Source organism: Stenella coeruleoalba (assembly GCF_951394435.1).
Source record: "Stenella coeruleoalba genome assembly, chromosome: 1".
Lineage (NCBI taxonomy): Eukaryota > Metazoa > Chordata > Mammalia > Artiodactyla > Delphinidae > Stenella > Stenella coeruleoalba.
This window is the reverse complement of record NC_137169.1, coordinates 15,148,106-15,164,685: the sequence shown is the minus strand read 5'-3', so window position 1 is coordinate 15,164,685 and position 16,580 is coordinate 15,148,106. Positions and strand designations below refer to the sequence as shown.

The 16,580-nt window shown below is 48.9% G+C and overlaps 1 protein-coding gene across 2 annotated transcripts; it reads left to right on the top strand.

The window, feature by feature from the left end:
• Window positions 1-5,090: 5,090 nt before the first annotated feature.
• On the top strand, window positions 5,091-13,362 carry LOC307186088 (group IIE secretory phospholipase A2-like). 2 transcript variants are annotated; one of them, XM_079920770.1, is made up of 5 exons: window positions 5,091-5,207; window positions 9,732-9,775; window positions 10,526-10,667; window positions 10,876-10,982; window positions 12,829-13,362. In XM_079920770.1, the coding sequence occupies exons 2-5, from the start codon at window positions 9,736-9,738 to the stop codon at window positions 12,969-12,971; spliced, it is 432 nt and encodes a 143-aa protein (XP_079776896.1). In that variant the 5' UTR covers window positions 5,091-5,207; window positions 9,732-9,735; the 3' UTR covers window positions 12,972-13,362. The 2 variants fall into 2 exon arrangements, with proteins under 2 accessions (XP_079776896.1, XP_079776895.1); XM_079920769.1 differs by having other exon boundaries at window positions 5,147-5,207; window positions 9,695-9,775.
• Window positions 13,363-16,580: the final 3,218 nt, after the last annotated feature.

Below are 16,580 nucleotides of genomic sequence, written 5' to 3'. Positions count from 1 at the left end.
ACACAGGAAATTCAGCAGGTCATCGTTCTGCCCCCAGTGTCTGCAGGACGTGCCTACAGGAAGCCTCGTTCCCCCATCTTGAATCCTTGCCTCAGCTGTGCACACTGCCTAAAGCTCCCACAGCCCTAGGGCATCTGCTAAAGACCTCTGCTATCTCATGTACCTGTGCTAAGGCAGGCTCCTAGTTCAAGGTCAAGGTGAAGTTGCTTGGCCCACACTTTTGCGAAGTCCTTCCCCGTGAACCTGCCCATATTTGCTTAAGAATATCACCTGAAGCTCCACCTGTATGGAAACAGCAGCTTGTATCAAATGCCACCTGTATTGGGCTTCCCTAGTTCTAATCCCTGTTTATTTCTTACGTTCCTAACAGACAACAGATGTGGGTTTTGGAGGAAGTTCATTAAATAATATTTTTCCCTTCCCATGTAGGCAGCTTTTGTAGTGAACTTTAAATTCTGTCTCTTATTAACCCAGATCCAGAAGAACATCTTATCTCACCTGACTCAATTTTTTTTTAACATTTTGAAACATTTTAACACAAATACTGTAGAATTTTATCTCTAAGTGTATGGCTCCTACGTCACGTATTTCTTTCCACTGGATCAAAGTTATTTCTGCACCTGCTTATCTCCTCTTTGGGACAACAGACCTGCAGGATGGGCTACATATCTGGTTTGTTCTTGGACCAGGACACAACCTTGCACATAAGAGATGCTCAGTCAACATTTATGTAATGAATAGTCATGACTATTTTGCCCCTTAGGCCATTGTATTATAAATTAAGTAATTAATTCAACTCCTTCTAGACGTGGCATAGAGCCTAGTTCTGTGGGGTAGCCCTCCCTGATCGGAGCCGCTCCCTCATATCGCAACTCTGAAACTATCTTGCAGATCTTATGCCATGTTGACTAACTCGCTGATAGATTTCTTTTTCCTTGTCTAGTTCTGGCCTTTTGTTAATGTTTGAAGACACTTACTTGCTTTCATCTGTTCTTGTTCTGTTATCTCAGCAGCTAAGGACTTGATGGACACGTTATTTCAGACCTTGATCTGAAGATGTTCTATGTCTAACATCAAAGTATAACAAGGTGACCCTGGGTGGGAAAAGACTTGAACCTGTTTTAACCCTTGGTGAGGAACAATGAGAAAGGAATGGGCCTAAGCTTGGCTGTTAGTGTTTCACACATGGTGTCACTTAACATGGAGCAGCATAGACTTGGGAGATGAGATGATGGGGATAGTGATAGGTGGACGATGATGATGATGATAAGAAGAGGGGGAGTCAACAGCATGGTGTCTTCCATGACACTCAAGTACATGAAATGTCACAATGCTTTAGCTTTTCAAATCAAATCAATTTAGCTCACCTGACCCAGGTTGGTAGGCAATTTAAGTCATGTCTTGGAGGAATCTCTTCCCCCTCCCTTGAAGTTGTACCATAGTCTTCAGGATTGACCCAGCCCAGGACATTTGGGAAAGGGTCTTGGTACACCATGCTGCACTTCCTGGTGGTCACTTGGTCCATTTGAAAAGCTGAGGCTATTCTCTTTCCAAGCCATGGTTGAGCCCGTGGATCTTTGTTGAGGTTTCCAACCTCTGCACCTGGTGTTCAGCCTCACCTCCATGTACCACCCAGATACCCCTCCTGGGGTCTCCTGAGTCCAAGTAGAACCAGATTTCTGCTACCCATAGAAACCTTCTGGGTTATTCTTGATCCTGTTCAGTTTCAAAAGACAGAACCCAAGTCAAACTAGCCTAAGTCACAAAGAGAATCTGTTGGTCTACATAACTTGAAGGTTCAGAGTAGAAATCAAATGATGTTAGATCCAAGAATCTCAATATCTCTCTGTGTCTCTCTGTCTCTGTCTCTCTATCTCTCTGCCCGCCTCCACCAGCATAGTGGCTTCATTCTATAGGAAGCTTCTCCCATGGAGTCAAGAAACATGGTCACTGACAGCTCCAGGCTTGCATGGTCTTTATAGCTCAAGGCCCCAGAGAAAGGGGAGACCCATAAATCAAATCTAAGGAAAGATTCTGATTGGTCCATTTTAAGTGCTTATTCCTGGAAATACCCCTGTAGCCAGGAGAAACAACCTGTGCTTGGACATCTTGGGTCACGAGTCTACCCTAGTGGTGGAAAATGCAGGGCACCATGACGAATAATTGTACAGGATCACATAGAATGGAGGGGAGAGATGGTTTGCGAAGTAAAAAGCGGTTATTACCAACAAAATGGAGAGGAGATGTTAAAACAAACCTTCCTCACTACACACACACACACACACACACACACACACGTATACACACACACTCACATAAACACGTATACACACATAGAATGCCTAGTGGTTGGGCATCCCATCTCCCCACCCCCAGTCCCCACTACACTCCTAGCAAAAAAAAAAAAAAAAAAAAATCAAAGGACTTCTATTTCAAAAAGTTGTCTAACAATAATTAGGGTAACTAATGTGGACTTTCATGACCAAAATAAAAGAGCTCTCTCCATGCTGCCACAAAGGCAGCTCCCTGCCCATCCATCTGAAAGCACTGGATGACAGGCCCCACCCACATGCATGGAGATGTTTATGGTCTTGTTTACAAATATCAGCAGACCATCAAGGACTACCAGAAATGTAAAGAAACATTACAAAGTGGAGGAGGCCAACATAAACAAGGTAGAAATTGAGATAATTCAGAGAACAGAAGATATATGTTTTGGTTTTTTGTTTTTTTGCGGTACACGGGCCTCTCACTGCTGTGGCCTCTCCCGTTGTGGAGCGCAGGCTCCGGACGTGCAGGCCCAGTGGCCACGGCTCACAGGCCCAGCCGCTCCGCGACATGTGGGATCTTCCCGGACCGGGGCACGAACCCGTGTCCCCTGCGTTGGCAGGCGGACTCTCAACCACTCCACCACCAGGGAAGCCCCAGAAGATATATTTTTTAAATCTCTAATTGTTAACCTCAGAAAGATTCAAGAAAATAATGCATTCATAAAGCACCAGGAAGTTATGTTAAAACAGTAAGCAGATAACAAGAAAGAAGTTTTAAAAAAAGATATGATTGCTGGAATTTTTAAAAGCAAAGAAGGGTTGGAAGAAAAAGTCAAAGTAATTCTTAGAAAGTAGAACCAAAAGACTATAAAAGAAAAAATATAACAGAAAAGAGACTCAGAGAATCAATCCAAGAAGTCTAACAGTCATCTTATAGGAAATCCAAAAAAGAGAAAACAGAGCAAAAGAAATTCTCAAAGAAACATGAGAATCCCCCAGAGCTGAAGAATAACTGTCCTCAGATTGAACGGCCTCACTTGAGTGCTTAGAAAATCAGATGGGGAAAACACTCACGCCTAGCCACATCGCTGCAAAATTTTAGAACACTAAAGATGCCCTGGGCATCCCTCAACCCCACTGAAATAATTTCACCTGTTTCATTCCTCCCTCTTGTGAAAGGAAAATCAAAATGGAGTTGGTACTGGTAAGAGAGCTCTCTAAAATGGAACAGGGAGGGAGACCATTGAGGAAGGATGACCTAGGTACATCTCAGCCTGGATGGAATCTGACCTTTTGACTGCTTATTATCCTAACAGAACATCTGGCAAAAACTCAAGATACTGATTGGACCTTACCCTAAAACGACCCATGATAGCCTTCCCTTAAGGACAAATATTTCCTTTCTTGTATCAGAGTACAGCTTCATGGCTTTTGCCTTTATAAGCCCCTGACTCCTTCTCTTCCCCTGAACACTCTTTCCACTTTACCGGAATCTGTGTCTCCTGACTTGCAATTCTATTCTTTTTTTTTCTTTAATTTACTTTTGGCTGCGTTGGGTCTTCGTTGCTGCGTGCAGACTTTCTCTAGTTGCGGCGAGTGGGGGCTACTCTTCGCTGCGCTGCGCAGGCTTCTCATTGCGGTGGCTTCTCTTGTTGCGGAGCACAGGCTCTAGGCACACGGGCTTCAGTAGTTGTGGCACGAGGGCTCAGTAGTTGTGGCTCGCGGGCTCTAGACAGCAGGCTCAGTAGTCGTGGCACACAGCCTTAGTTGCTCTGTGGCATGTGGGATCTTCCCGGACCAGGGCTTGAAACTGTGTCCCCTGCATTGGCAGGCGGATTCTTAACCACTGCTCCACCAGGCAAGCCCCTAACTTGCAGTTCTTAAGACCCCAAATACACTCTTTTCTTATTTGCAGCCTTCTGTGGTTTTCTGGTTGATACTCCATGTTAAGACAATGAGTTCTGACTTTCCACATGCCGTGAACCAGCATATGAGTTCGCCAACCCAGGCGACATTAGACTCACAGAGCTGCCCAGATTAGCACAGTGAATTACAGAACCTCGGGCTAGGGCATCCAGAGTAATAAGTTCAACCTGACACAACATTTTACTCTTGGTGGGGGAGCCTCAACATCTTTTCTCACAATTTCTCCCCAGATCTTTTTATAATACGAATTAGCAAATTCTTTTGACTCTTTCTGGGATAACGCTTCTATTTCTTACTCTAGAAATTCTAAACTAGAGCTCGCTGTTTAGTCGTGCATGCATTTGCTCACTTAAGTGCCTACCTTGTGCCAGGCATTGTTCTAGGCACTGGAGGAAGAACAGTGCTCGAGACAAAGTGTCTGCCCTCAAGGAACTCACATTCTGTGAGGGGAGAACAGAAGAAATAAACAAATCTGACATATAATATGTTGCGTGGTCCTGGGTATGATAAATACCTTCCTCTTTAACCAAATGCCGTCAAAACAATCATCCCGTCATGAGGTATTTCTATTCCTCATCCCTCTTAAGTTGTTGTATGTCAGCAAGCATCCAGCACGCCAAGCTTTGCCCTTGTGAGCAGGTGGCTGTTTAATGACTATGGGTACCATGGGCAGCTGGCATTCGAAAATCATGGCCCCGTCTGTGCCCGTTAACCTATCCCAGGGCCTATTGCTTACAACCTTCTTTCTGGTGCCAATTTCTATATGAAATAAAGGTTTTTGTTTGCAAGCACATTGAACGGTTACAGAAACCTACTCTGGTTAACCAAAGTCAAAAAGGAATTTGGTGAAAGGAAACTGGATGACTCATGAACTAGAAGAGCTCAGGGCGGAGTCAAGATGGCATACTAGGAGGACGTGGAATTCGCGTCTCTGCACAGCTAGGGTACCTACTAGGCACCGGTGGGGGACCACGGACACCTAAGGGGTCAGGAGGAACCCCCAGCGACCTGGTATGATGTGAGCGCGGGGGGGAGGGAGGGAGGAGGAGAAGTGGAGGCAGGAGAGGACTGGCACCCCTCAGGGGCGGCGCGGGGGAGGGGAAGGGATCTCAGGCCCGAAGCGGAAACTGGGAGGGCAGAGGATCAAACGGGAGCGTGGCCAGGTTTCCCCTGCCTACTTGGGCCCCGGGGAGCCTGCTGAGATCCCGGGCCTGATCCTCTGCCCACCAAGGCCCCCTCCAGCCGCGCGGGTCCTGAGGGAGTGGGAGGGAGGGAAGGGGGAGCAAAAGTAAAGGCTGGACCTCCAGGATCGGCACCCCTGAGGGGTGGCTGGAGGAGGGGAGGAGTTCCTACACCCACTTGGACCCACTCATGGCTAGGGGTCCAGCGGGGACGGGGAGACCCTGGGGGTGGACCGTGCGGGGGTGGGGGGCGGAGGAACGGAAGGGAGGTGGCCAGCGCTTTCCCTGTGCACTTTGGCACTGGGGAGCCTATTGGGCTCCCAGGCCTAATCCTCTGCCCTTGGAGCCTCCCTCTTGCCAGCGCAGAGCCCAAGCCCCGCCCCTACACCCCCCACCCAGGGCCCACCTCTACACTGGGAGACCCCCTCCAGTGCGCTGAGTCTAAACTCCACCCACACCCCGTCACCCAGGGCCTTAGCTCCCAACTCCGGAACTCCACACTCCGGAGGCCCTCCTTTGGAGGTGCGGCCTCTCCCCTTCTGCACAGGTGCTAAGCAGGGCCCAGGCCCTGCCCCACGCCTGAACATCACCCCTCGACCGGCCTAGGTCCCACCTCACCCTAAACCCCACCCTTGCCTAAGTTCCTGCCCCGCCTAAACTCCACCCGCCATGGTCAAGGCTTTTTTTTTTTTTTTTTTTCTGTTGTGGTTTTATTTTACCTTATTGCAGTTGTTTCAATTATATTTTTTATCTTTCTAATTTTATTTTGTTTTTCATTCTTTGTTATTGTATTGCTCTTTTTTTTTTTTTTTTTTTTTGCCATGCCACACGGCTCGTGGGATCTTAGTTCCCAGGCCAGAGGTCAGGCTCAAGCTCCTGTGGTGGGAGCTCCAAGTCCAAACCGCTGGACTAACAGAGAACCTCAGACCCCAGGGAATATTCATCAGAATGAGGCCTCCCAGACGTCCTCACCTCAGCACCAAGACCCAGCTCTATCCAACTGCCTGCAAACTCTAGTGCTGGAAGCCTCAGGCCAAACAACCAGTAAGACAGGAATACAGTTCCACCCATCAAAAAAAAAAAAAAAAAAAAAAAGTTACAGACAAAGGAGCAAGGTAAAAACTTACAAGACCAAATAAATGAACATGAAATAGGCAACCTACCTGAAAAAGAATTCCAAGTAATGATAGTAAAGATGATCCAAAATCTCAGAAATAGAATGGAGAAAATAAAAGAAACATTCAACAAGGATCTAGAAGAACTAAAGAGCAAACAAACAGTGATGAACAACACAATAACTGAAATTAAAAATACTCTAGATGGGCTTCCCTGGTGGCGCAGTGGTTGAGAGTCCGCCTGCCGATGCAGGGGACGCGGGTTCGTGCCCCGGTCCGGGAGGATCCCACATGCCGCGGAGCGGCTGGGCCCGTGAGCCATGGCCGCTGAGCCTGCGTGTCCGGAGCCTGTGCTCCACAACGGGAGAGGCCACAACAGTGAGAGGCCCGCGTACCGCAAAAAAAAAAAAAAAAAAAAAAAAAAAACCCTAGAAGGAATGAATAGCAGAATAACTGAGGCAGAAAAACAGATAAGTGAGCTGGAAGGGAAAGTGGTAGAAACAACTTTCAGGGAGCAGAAAAAAGAAAGAAAAGAATTGAGGACAGTCTCAGAGACCTCTGGGACAACATTAAATGCACAACATTCAAATTATAGGGGTCCCAGAAGAAGAGAAAAGAAAGTGTCTGAGAAAATATTTGAAGAGATTATAGTCGAAAACTTCCCTAACATGGGAAAGGAGATAGTTAATCAAGTCCAGGAAGTGCAGAGAGTCTCATACAGGATAAACCCTAAGAGAAACACGCCAAGACACGTATTAATCAAACTATCAAAAAATTAAATACAAAGAAAAAATATTAAAAGCAGCAAGGGAAAAACAACAAATAACATACAAGGGAATCCCCAGAAGGTTAACAGCTGCTCTTTCAGCAGAAACTCTGCAAGCCAGAAGGGAGTGGCAGGACATATTTAAAGTGATGAAAGGGAAAAACCTACAACCAAGATTACTGTACCCAGCAAGGATCTCATTCAGATTCGATGGAGAAATCAAAAGCTTCACAAAGCTACGAGAATTCAGCACCACCAAACCAGCCTTACAACAAATGCTAAAGGAACTTGTCTAAGTGGGAAACACAAGAGAAGAAAAAGACCCATAAAAAGAAACCCAAATCGATCAAGAAAATGGTAATAGGAACATACATATCAATAACCACCTTGAATGGAAATGGATTAAATGCGCCAACCAAGAGACACAGACTGGCCGAATGGATACAAAAACAAGACCCTTATATATGCTGTCTACAGGAGACCTACTTCAGACCTAGGGACACATACAGACTGAAAGTGAAGGGATGGAAAAAGATATTCCATGCAAGTGGAAATCACAAGAAAGCTGGAGTAGCAATACTCATATCAGATAAAACAGACTTTAAAATAAAGACTGTTACAAGAGATAAGGAAGGACACTACATAATGATCAACGGATCAATCCAAGAAGAAGATATAACAATTATAAATATATATGCACCCAACATAGGAGCACCTCAATACATAAGGCAAATGCTAACAGCCATAAAAGGAGAAATCGACAGTAACACAATAATAGAGAGAGACTTTAACACCCCACTTACACCAATAGACAGATTATCCTGCTTTGGGTAGTAGAGTCATTTTCACAATGTTGATTCTTTCAATCCAAGAATATGGTATACCTCTCCATCTGTTTGTATCATCCTTAATTTCTTTCATCAGTGTCTTATAGTTTTCTGCATACAGGTCTTTTGTCTCCTTAGGTAGGTTTATTCCTAGATATTTTATTCTTTCTGTTGCAATGGTAAATGGGAGTGTTTCCTTAATTTCTCTTTCAGATTTTTCATCATTAGTGTATAGGAATGCCAGAGATTTCTGTGCATTAATTTTGTATCCTGCAACTTTACCAGATTCATTGATTAGCTCTAGTAGTTTTCTGGTAGCATCTTTAGGATTCTCTGTGTATAGTATCATGTCATCTGCAAACAGTGACAGCTTTACTTCTTCTTTTCTGATTTGGATTCTTTTTATTTCTTTTTCTTCTCTGATTGCTGTGGCTAAAACTTCCAAAACAATGTTGAATAATAGTGGTGAGAGTGGGCAACCTTGTCTTGTTCCTGATCTTAGTGGAAATGGTTTCAGTTTATCACCATTGAGAACGATATTGGCTGTGGGTTTGTCATATCTGGCCTTTATTATGTTGAGGTAAGTTCCCTCTATGCATGCTTTCTGGAGGATTTTTATCATAAATTGGTCTTGCATTTTGTGGGACCTCGACATTTCTGATCACGACAGAGCCGGGTCCTCTCCTCCATCCCACGAACCTCCAGCCAAGCTTTGAAGCCCGGCTTCAGTGTTCTGACCCGACGATGGGGACAGCAGCTCTCTCTGGGGGCCAAGTTGGACCAGGAGGCTACTGTCTCCCCGACCCAGGCCCTAAGATGACATCAAAAGGATGGAAGTTTCCAGTTCATGCCGGAATGTGGGTTTTCCAGCTGAGTCAGATGGAGCCTGTTTCTATGGCAGCCACGCTCCACCACTACTCGAGGGTTTGGGGAGACAGAATTCTTAACTGGGAGTATTTTCGCTACCTGTCAAACAAGGAGGAGCCTGCCCAGGAAAGAACAATAAAGAAAGAACCCTAAGCCCAGCTGGCTGAGCGCCCAGGCTTTGCATTCTAGGTTCTTGGACAAGTGGCCCCCTGCTATGGAGTCAAGTTGCCATCACCACTCAGGGGCTGGTTGAGGGGCAGGAAGGGGAGTCGGGGCCATGCTGAAGTAGCTAGCGTCATGGAAACAGGACAGACTTGCCCTTGGTGCTCCCTGGCCAACGGAGCTGAGAACTTAAGTTTCTCAGCCTCTCTAGGCTGCATCAGTAAAATGGGAATGAGAAAAAGACACCAAGAATGAAGAGCGCCTAGCACAGCCAAGACATATAGCTCCTCGGTGGGACCAAGCACGGTGATTTGGGGAAAGGAGGAGGGGAGGGGAAGGGCGGAGAGAAGAAGGCCCACAGATCGACCCCCACCTTCCCCAAACTGCCTGGAAGCAGAGCCCACAGGCCCCAGGCTGGCTCCTCCCCTGGAGACTTGGCCAAAGTGTCAGACCAGGAAGTATCATTATGTCACTGGGCATTCAGGGGTTAATGAGGGGGAGTGGACAGGACCCTGGTATTTAACTAATGCAGAGAGGCCTTGAGATCAGAGGCACCCCTGCTGACTTCCTTCTCCTGCAGCCCAGCTTCTCTACTCCCTGCACCCCTCCCCTCCCAGCAGAATGAAGCTTCCGCCTCTTCCGACCTTACTTTGCCTCATGGGTAAGTAACCTTCCTGCCTTTACCCCTCCCTTGCCCCAGCTAGGAATCCCCAACTCCCTGGAGGCCCCTGAGCTGGGCCCTGAGGAGGGTGTGATTGGACATCCTGAGGAGGCCAGTTCTTCCGGAGCCATCACTAGTCAGTGGAGAGGGGGGAGAGGGGAAGACAGCAGCCCGGATGGCCCGGTGGGGTGGGGGAGAGGGGCTGGCGGGGATCCCAGACAGCACACGAGCTCCTGCCACCCCCGCTCCATCCCTCACTTAAGTTTCCATTTTTGACTCTAACCTGCCCGGGCCAGCAGCCCCCCATTGCTGCATCATCAGGACCTAGAGGAATTTGGGGAAGTCCAGGTGGTTTGGAAGCTTATCCAGTGACATCTGATGGGACTTGACAGGGACAGAGTTCCTGCGGGGATGGGGCTGACACCTGGGGAGGTGATCAGGAAGGGTTGGGACCCGGGAGGATGAGTGGGTGGTATTCTGGGAGATGGTGGAAGGAGAGCGGGGTGGGGGGTAGGGGGTCACGTGTGCTGACACGACGCGGGTGAGGACTAGGGGATCAAGGTGCGATGATGTCATGGGGACATTATTACTGCTTAGCATTGTTAGTATTGGGAATGAGGTGCTTAGGGAGGTGAGGTCACCTAGACAATCGGAGAGATGTCTGGACTCAGATTTGGGGGCACATCAGGGGCAGCTGGCTGCAGAGGGTGGGGCCCTGAGGGATCTGACCTCCTCCACCCTCCCTCCCAGCAGTGGCCCTGGCTGTCGGGAACCTGGTCCAGTTCGGGGTGATGACTGAGAGAATGAAGGGGCAGCCTGCGCTGCAGTACATTGACTATGGCTGCTACTGTGGTTTCGGCGGCTCCCACGGGCCAGTGGACCAGACAGACTGGTGAGCAGGTGGCCCAGCAGGTAGAGCACCTCGCTGGAGGATGGAGAGGCCGGGGGAGCATCCTGGGAGGAGGGAGGGGCTGGGGGCACCTAGAAAGTTGGGGCCGACCTCCACTTTGAGCCCCTTTGGGCACTGAGCCCCCCAGGCAGCCCCTGGTTCTGCCCAGCCTGGCTCACGGGCCCCTCCAAGCCAACCATGACCCTTACAGGTGCTGCCACGCCCATGACTGCTGCTATGGGAGTCTGGAGAAGCTGGGCTGTGAACCCATGTTGGAAACGTATCTTTTCTCTGCCAGCAGGCACGGCATCTTCTGTGGTAAGTGAACAGCCCTAGACTCCCCCAGACACCAGGTTGGGGGAGAGCTTCAGCTAGGAACCCTCTCGTGATGGAGCCCCTTGAGCCTGGCCACCTGGGCTGGGGCGGGCGTGGGATCTTCCATCATCACGGAAGTGGGGAGAGACCTGTCCATCCACCCAGATGCTCCTGTGGCACCCAGCCTAGAGAGCACGTGACCCATCAGCTCCTGCCCTGACCCCAGGCACTTTCCCCAGCCAGAGCCTTCCCAGCTCCAGCCTCTGGGGAGAGGAGCCAAAGGGGGTAGAGCTGAGCCCCAGAGCGGCTGTACCCACACAGCCCTCCCCAGGGCCTGGGTGGCAGCTAGAGGCAAGGTTCCCAGGACAGAGCCTTGAGGGCAGAGCCCCAGACAGAGAGAGCTGGAGCTTGGATTTGGGACAGCAGATCCTGCTCCCAAAGGCTGAGTGCACCGGTGCTCATCTCTGCCAGGCCCAGTGCCCACTTGGACCAAGTAGCTTTCCTCTGGTCCCCGGCCTGAGGAAGCAGCTTGCCCCGAATCAGAGTGCGGAGGGCTCCACGCAGCCCAGCCCCGTGGAGGGAGCTCAGATCAGAGAACCAAACCTTCTTCCTGCCGCAAAGCCAGGAGCAGCCTGGAAGGAGGGCAGGCCCAGCGTGGGGCACAGCAGGAGGGTCTAGGAGGGTCAAAGAAAACTCAGCTCAGATCTCTAAGGTCTGTCCTGGGGGAGGGGCAGAACAAGGACCAGAACCACTGGAGGCAGATTTGGCTCAGAGATGCCTGTTCCCAGCAAGGCAGCTTTGACAGGTAGTAAGCTCCCCATCCCTGGGGGTTCATGCAAGGCTAGGAAGCCACCTGTCAGGGACGGCACTGAGAGGATGAGTGAGGGGAGGTGTTAGGTGAAGAGGGACACCGGGTCAGGGAGTCACCTACCCACTGTATGTCTTTGGGCAAGTGACGTAACCCCTCAAAAGCCTCTACTTCCTCATCTACAAAAGGGAGACAATCACTCAGTTCCCTGGCTTAGTCCAGCTTCTGGTAAGAACCCCCCCAAAGGAGCTGACGTGGCTGTTAAGCCCCTTCCAACTCTGACTGCTGCTGAAAGAGCAGGTGAGAGCAGAACCCGGATGGGGAACGAGGCTGACCTTTGCAAAGCACAGTGAGGAAGCTGGTTATTTCTGAGCTGGGGGATGTCTTCGCGGGGACAAAAAGGAGCCAGAGCCAGTCAGGGCAGACAGAGGCAGTGGAGGGAAGAGGAGGCTTTGGCGCCCCTGGTGCCTGCAGAGCTGACGTCAGCTCTGCTCCCCAGGCAGGGTGTGGCCACGTGTGGAGGGGGAGCCCTAAAGTTAATGCTAGGAAAATGGGCTTCGTCCGCTCTGAGGGAGATAGGCACGGCCGAGCAGGTCCCAGTTTCAGTCCCTCTGGGGCACGCCGAGGCCATCTGAGGTTGAGCTGCTGTAAGCTTCCCAGCTTTCCTCTCTGGCTGACGGCTGCCTCACTGTCAGTAACGCATTACATGGGAGAAGGAGTTGCCTGGAAATGCACTCTCCCTGGGCTGAGGTGGACGACAGTTAGTGAACCAGATGGTTTCCCCATGGGGGAAAGGGCTAAGGGCAGTGGAGTGGGCTTGGGAAAGGACAGGAGAACAAACTTCCAGCCTTCCCAGCATCCTGGGCCCCAGCAGGCCCTCTGGGACTCTGCCCTTTCTCTCACCCATCCCTGGAACATCCCCCATGAGAATGGGCTTCCAGCAGAATGGGGCTGAGAACAGGGACCCCAGAGCAGTCCCCTGCATGTCTGAGAGTGGCAGGACCGAGGCGCCCAGGCCCTGACTCACCTCGTCCCATCCAGCCGGCAGAACCACCTGCCAACAACAGACCTGCGAGTGTGACAAGAGTGCTGCTCTCTGCTTTCGCGACAGCGTGGGCACCTACGACCGCAAATACGCCCGTTACCCCAACAAGCTGTGCACCGGACCTACCCCGCCCTGCTAAGGCTGTGCTCCGCTTCTTCCCTGCGGCCCCCTGCCCTCCAGCTGCTGGAGCCCCAGACCTCCGGAACGTTGGCACCAGAGCCCCTCCCTCTGGAAAATTCCTTTCCTGCAAACCCATCCCTCCCTGAGAGCTCCCAGATGAGCAAGAGCCATGCCCGGGGGCCCTTTAGCACCCAGAAGATTCTATAACCCACCCCCTGGGATCTCAGTTCCCTCTTCCGAATATGTGAATGATATTTTCCCATAATTCTAATACTGATCCTCAGATTCTATCATTGTAGGGCTTAATTAGTCTACAGTTTCGTTCATTCATTCGTTTCTTGAGCACCCACCATGTGCCAACAGTGTGCTAAGTGCTGGGACACAGCGTGGGTCTGACATGGGTGGCCCCTGTGCACAGCTCTGACATTCTGTCCTTTTAATTTCCCATTACAGTGACTTTCTGTGATTCTCTTTTTCTAACATTCCACCATCTTATCCAAGATAATAATGGCAGTCTCTAGAAGGAATGTTTCTGGCCATATGGCATAATGTGAGAAGCACGCAAAATGCCAACCTAAAAATATTGTCCCCACCATGTCATCAGGCTTCAAATCCCTCCCATTAGAAGACTGGCTCAAAGTGAAAAGAAGCTCTCAAATCACCTTTTTCGAAGCCCTCCCTTGACAGATGGGCATCCGGGGCTCAGAGAGGGAAAGTTCTACCTGAAGGGGTGTCCTCACTCCCATGCCAGTGTGCCTTCATTTCCTCATGAGTGTGGGTATCAGTCACTGACACTCTACCCCTCTGGTTGTCATCTTGGACAGCCTAGGGTGCCCAGGGAAGGTCAGCTGTGAGGATGCCCAGGCCAGGTCAGGCTCCTGATACAGGGAGGGGAAGAGGAAAGGTTTCAACATCCAACACCCTAGGGCCAACTCTGGAGCCAATTTAAAGCACCAAAGGATTCCCATCAAATGGAATGCAGCCTATCTGGGAAGCAATGAACTTCAGCAGATTCTACTCCTAAATATAGATATATCTCCTCTATTATAATATTCTGATAAAATCTTCCAGGATTGGGATGAGACTATTCAATGAGATAAAGCATGTAAAAAAGCATCGCACAGGCAACGCTCTCAGCGGCCAGGTAATAAACATCCCCTCCCTTTGTCCATTTCATGGAACGTGTGCAACTTTCAGGACTTTGAGGGCAGGAAGGAGCCTGAAGCCATCAAATCGATGATCATCATACATTTTAAAAGGTGAAGAAGTTCTGTGCTAGCAAAACAAACACAAACAAACAAAACATGAGGGGGCAGATGTGCGTGCTTTGTTGCTGTGACTTGACTCAAATCCTTGGCGAATAATCACCGGGAGACCAGGCCGTAAAGCACAGTGTGTGTGGGTGGGGAAGAGAGCCCAGTGTTTGTTGGGAAGAGTGGTCCTGAGGCGCCCTCTGTTGTCCATTTTGTTCAGGCTAATAGGTGGAAACAAATTTGGCTTAAGCCTGCATTTCCCTTCATCATGGGGGCAAAGTATGTTTCTGGGCTAGTGAAACCGGTCGCTTCGCACTTTCAGTAATCATATGCTGAGAAATAATCAATAAGTCCTTACAGACATCTTAGAATGATGGTACGACTGCATACACGAGAAACACAGGAAGAAGGAACTGACCTGGGGGAGATGGAGAGAGGTGGTGCTCTGGGCGTTACGGATTCAAGGCAGCGATGGAAGGAGTACCTTGTGATGTTACAGTTGCTTAACCATCTGACAGGGTGAAAATTGGAACTTAAGAACAAGCCTCGGTGCAGTCTGTTTTTTGAAGAATCAACAAATATTTGGTGAATGCAAGAATGATTCCGTCTAAATTCTGTTTGTGTGTGTGTACAGTACATACGCTTGATTTCCAGTGCAGACTTGGTGGAAAAGGCTGAAAAAAGGAAAGGAGAACCCTGAACTTGATGTCGGAGCTTCCAGGTAGAGCCCTCTGCTCTGCCAGTTAGCAGTGGTGCATCTGTTCTAGACCTCGCTGCTCAGGGAGCTTATTAGAAATGCAGAATCTTGGACCTGACCCCAGACCGCCGAGTTAACAAGACCCCCAGGTGACTCGTGTGCACACTGAAATCCAAAAAGCACTGATATATGGCCACAGACAGCCTCAGTGTCTGCACTTGTGAAATAGAACAATGACATTTCCCTGGTAGGTTGATTGTAGCGAGGTTTTAATAAATTAGCATGTGTGGATGTACACAAAATAATGCCTAGCACATTAGAAGCATCCCATAAATGAATGGATGATAGTCATAATAACAAAAAATACCTAACATTTATTAAGCATTCGGCATTCACCAGGCACTGTTCTAAAGGCTTTATGTTTATTAATTTATCAAACGAATGAATGAGAGAATGAATGAATGGCTGAATGAGGCATGGGGACTAAATCAAGCCTGGGGAGGGGACTTTGTTACCTGAATGTTTCATAGCTTGCGTCTCCAATTTTGATGATAGGATTTGGATGGTTTTTGCTTTTGTTCCCACTTGGCCCCTAACAAAATCTATCAACCAAGTGTTCAATTAAATAACTTGCTGAGTAAGCGATTAGAAATCAAATCACGTTGGAATTCCAGAGTTAAGTCCAATTATTATTTCATGGACATTCGTCCACTTCTTTAGGGTTCTTCGCAGCGTCACTGCTGGAGAACTGAATACTGTATTAAATTCCATTCTTTCCCTCAGTACGCTTTCATACAAACCATGCTCCTGGCCCCTTGCTGAAACCTGGAGACAGAGCTAAATCTGACGTGGCCAACCTATAGACAGACAACACCAATTACTCTACACTGGTAAGTGTCATAATAGAGCTAAGATCAGGCTCTCAGGACCTAAGGTTCTTCAGCCCTCCGTTCTCCATCCAGCCTCCATCCTGTCCACAATGCCAGCTTCATTTTCCCAGAGATTGGTTTCCATCATATCACTCTTCTGCCCCTGAACCATCAGTGGCTCCCCATTGTCCACCAAGCCCTGGCATTCAAGCTGGGTATCATCTGCTTTTCCCGCCATATATATTTCTCTATGCTCCTCGCCACTGCCAGAACACGCCCACCTGTCTTCACACCTCTGTGCAATAGCTTCCTTCAACCAGGAAGCCTCCCTCTCACAGGCTCCTTATCACCACATTCACATCCATGTGCTTTGAGGCACATCTCAAATGCCACCTTTCCCATGTGCTTTTCCACCTGGAGAAGATCTCACCCTCCTCTGAACAGCCAAGCAATGTGTTTATACTTTTCTTAGGGATACTTACCCCAGCTATTTGGGCTCTTGTTTTGGGTTCCTATATGGGGAAGGCAGACTGCCCTGGGTTCAGTTCTGTGATCTTGGACCCATTATTTATTTCCTCATGTGTAAAATTGGGATGGGACCATCAGCCTCACTGGGCGGTTTTAAGGTTTAAATGAGATAACTTATTCAAAGTGCCTGGAGCATCATAGATGCTCCATCTGTGCTAGGACACTTTGCATTTTTATCTCCCCTATTGAATCCATCACATGGTGGATGCTAAATAAATATCTGCTTAATTGAATCCACAGATACAAGATAATTGTGATTATACACATGATAAATACTATAC